Source organism: Octopus bimaculoides, chromosome 3 (genome assembly GCF_001194135.2).
Source record: "Octopus bimaculoides isolate UCB-OBI-ISO-001 chromosome 3, ASM119413v2, whole genome shotgun sequence".
NCBI lineage: Eukaryota > Metazoa > Mollusca > Cephalopoda > Octopoda > Octopodidae > Octopus > Octopus bimaculoides.
Window position 1 is genome coordinate 46,245,027 of NC_068983.1, and position 3,894 is coordinate 46,248,920.

At 37.4% G+C, this 3,894-nt stretch overlaps 1 protein-coding gene across 1 annotated transcript in view; it reads right to left on the reverse strand.

Moving 5' to 3' along the window:
* The window catches only part of LOC106873942 (neurogenic locus notch homolog protein 1), an 80,641-nt gene that overhangs the window by 64,392 nt on the left and 12,355 nt on the right, over nt 1–3,894 (reverse strand). The window contains exon 7 of the mRNA XM_052966742.1: nt 830–943. Coding sequence (XP_052822702.1) covers nt 830–943 — 114 coding nt within the window. The remainder of the gene's footprint in view (nt 1–829; nt 944–3,894) is intronic.

The window sequence follows — 3,894 nt, forward strand, 5'->3', positions numbered from 1 at the left end:
AAAGTGAACGTGTATTTGCAAGCTTTAATTTCTGCCAACACTAACTTTAAGTTTGTAATTGCAACCAATAACTCGGGCTCTTTTTATTGAGCCTGGTTATTTTCGTATTTATTTTCGTTCAGCATCTAGCGGTCGTCTTAGAGGTGCATTTCTATAGAGATGAGTATTTAAATGCCAATCAATGAAAAGTTTCCGTTCTACAATACTCTTAAAGGAGAGAAAATTTATCCAGCAACTCGGGCTAATACGAACGAGTCTAGTAGGTGTAAAAAACTAACTAGCATCTATTGTCACTAGTACTGGTGTTTGTTGTACACTCCGCTATTGTTATTTGATTGGTGTAATTCTGTGTGTCTATGTGTAAAGATCAGTTGTGTTTTGCAGGGTTGCTTTATTTTTACCCTTAACTTAGAAATGGAGAAAGACATAGTGCTAGATATTGAAAAAAAAAAAAAAGTCATTTGAAGTTAGAAAGAAAGTAGAAAAACATGAAATTCTTCGAGCAGGCATTCGTCTTATGCGAAATCTGTGATGAGCGCGAGTGATGCTGATGACCTGTAGTTGCCTCTGATAGATAGATAGATAGATAGATAGATAGATAGATAGATAGATAGATAGATAGATAGATAGATAGATAGATAGATATCGCCTAGAATAACATCAAGCAAGCTCCAAAAGCGGACGAAGATCGCCAAGCCAGTCATTCATTCACTTTCTTTGAATGTCTCCATAAGGCTCCTACGTAAGCCCTTTTGATATACTTCTATAAAAAAAAAACTAACGTAAATCTACGGCAATTGGCTATGATTATTTTTTATGCTATACTTACATGTTTGGCAGTTTTGTCCAGTATAACCAGGTGGGCATTTGCAGTGGAAGCCATTTCTTGACCTCATACACACACCACCGTTCTTACACGGTCTTCTGTGGCATGGATTAAGTACTGTATTAAAGAAATAAAAACTTTATTTCGCAGAGTTGTGTATATTTACAATGGAATAACGAAGAAATTTCCTTTCTCATGTTTTTCTCTAGCTTTTTTCCTTCCCTTTTCTCCTATATTTGCAGCAATAAAAAAAAATATACTTAATTTTCAAGTTCATAGGTACTGACAGTAGTGAAATATAAGGAATAAAACTTTCTAAAATTTGTTTGTTTGCATACATAAACACTGTGATTCATGGATACAATTTCGCTGGTTGAATCAGCTGCTACGTGAAACATATATACATACATACATACATTACATGCATACATACATTACATGCATACATACACAGATGCATACATACAATGATATAATGATTTGGGATAAAGAGAAAATGTGTACAGCTGTGGAAATCAGCCGTCCAGCAGATGTTAACATAAAACTGAAGATCAGTGAAAAAGAGAATACCTACGCTGAACTATTGAGAAGTTTGCAGTTATTCTATCCAGATTACAAGTTCATGTTTATACTTGTAATTATTGGGGTACTAGGATATGTAACACGTTACCTAACACGTTACCTAAATACCAATCTTGAGAAATTAGGCTTCTCAAAACCAGAAAGGATAAAGCTGGTTCGAAGACTACAGATACAAGCCATCAGTGGAACTGTAAAAATCTGTAAAACTTTCCAGAAGTTTATCATTTAAGCATATATGGGCATGTCTAGATATGCAAGTATATGCATGAAAATACGTACATAAAACAAAACATACAAATCTGCACGTATGCATACATACAGACAGACAAACGAAAATACCCTGTTGTTTGTGTTGAAATTTTAATGATGGAGCTTTGGATCTAGGTTAGAAACCGGCTCTTTCCCTACTGGCAAGAAATCTTGAAATAAGACAGAATAATGACATACATACATACACACATACATACATATATACCGCATGGGTATGTACGTCGCATCTACATTGCATCAATATTCTTTTCTACTCTATGCACAAGGCCCGAAATGTTGGGGGTCGATCTAATAGATCCCCAGTACATAACTGGTACTCAATTGATCAATCTCGTAAGGATGAAAGGCAAAGTCGACCTCGACGGAATTTGAACTCAGAACGTAAAGACAAACGAAATACTGCTAAGCATTTCGCCCGGCGTGCTAACGTTTCTTGTTTCTTTATTGCCCACAATGGGCTAAACATAGAGGGGACAAACAAGGACAGACAAAGGGATTAAGTCGATTACATCGACCCCAGTGCGTAACTGGTACTTAATTTATCGACCCCGAAAGGATGAAAGGCAAAGTTGACCTTGGCGGAATTTGAACTCAGAACGTAACGGCAGACGAAATACCGCCAAGCATTTCGCCCGGCGTGCTAACGTTTCTGCCAGCTCGCCGCCTTACATAGCAGTAATATATTAACGAGGCTAGTAGCCTCTCTTGGACTTGCGATGTCTACATCACAGCTCGCCCAGAAGGCTATACTTTGCCTAGTCGCAAACAGGAGATTCTTATTAAATAACTGGTAGAGAGGTAGAGGTATCTCTAGACCTCCACGTTACGATAATGCCATGACAGTATGATGGACTTCTTACGTATCATCAGCAACTGCTCAAAAAATATCTGCAAGATATTACTTTCCCATGAGACATGACATTGTCGCAAATTCAATGTACAGTACCATACGAAGACAGGACTGTCATGACGGCCATACTGAAGGCACACAAGAACTGGAAAGCTTTTACGCCTATAAAAACAAAGAGTTTTGTTGGAACATCCCGAGAAGAAAAGCAACTTGATATTCGTACAACAGATCAGACATTGTTTTATGGGCCAAAAATCATGCATTGTAGTCGCCCAGTTGATGCGAATACCACATCAAAAACAATTGAAGAAGAGCACATTTAAGGAGAAACAATAAGAAAATTACAGATCTTATACCCAGACTGTAGATTCTCATTCTCCCCAATATTGTAGTCGCACTGGACTGCATAACAACAGATCGTCACAAAATCCCTAGAAAAACTATACTTCTCCAAAGAAAGGACAACCCAAACTAATCCCAGTTCTCTAAATGCAATCAATCAGTGGTACAGCTAAAATTTTCATAACGTTCAAGAGATTCTCTATGTGAGTTTCCCAGGTTAAATACATGTAAAGCGTGTAAAATGCTCCAGAATTAGACATAAGCACACATTATGGAAAGCATGAGCACACATACGAGTGAAGTACACGCACTTGTATACTAAAGTGCACAGTCTTAAGTACAAGTACTTGTGTACTAAAGTTCAGACAAGTATGAAACACAGACACTTATATACTAAAATGAAACGAATATCACCCACATAAATCCAAGTTATCCATGAGAACAAATATACTTATATACACACATCAACTGACTCATTTGACCACAAAACAGTAACACTTCTCTTCGCTGGAACGAAAGAGCATTGCCACTTGTTTAGCAGGCAGCTTCAATTCTCGAAACGATAATAGATACAGATATGGTTGTGTGGTATGAAGATTGCTTCCCAACAACATGGTTCCGGGTTTCAGTCCCAGTGTGGCAACTTGGACATGTTTCTTCTACTCTAACCTCGAACCGACCAAAGCCTTGTGAGTAGATTTGGTAGATGGTAACTGAAAGAAACCCGTCGTACATATACCCAATTTTCTCATACTCTTATCCGTGCGGAAATACGCTCATTTCTGTATATATGCATGTGTGCGTGAGTGAGTGTGTGTGCGTATGCATATATACATATACATATACACACATAGATTTATACACATATATGTATACATATATACATATATATACATATATATACATACCCACACATATATATACATACATGCGTGTGTGTATATATGTATATATATATATGTGTGTGTGTGTGTGTGTGTGCGTGTGAGTGTGTGTGTGTGTGTGTGTGTGTGTGTGTGTGTGT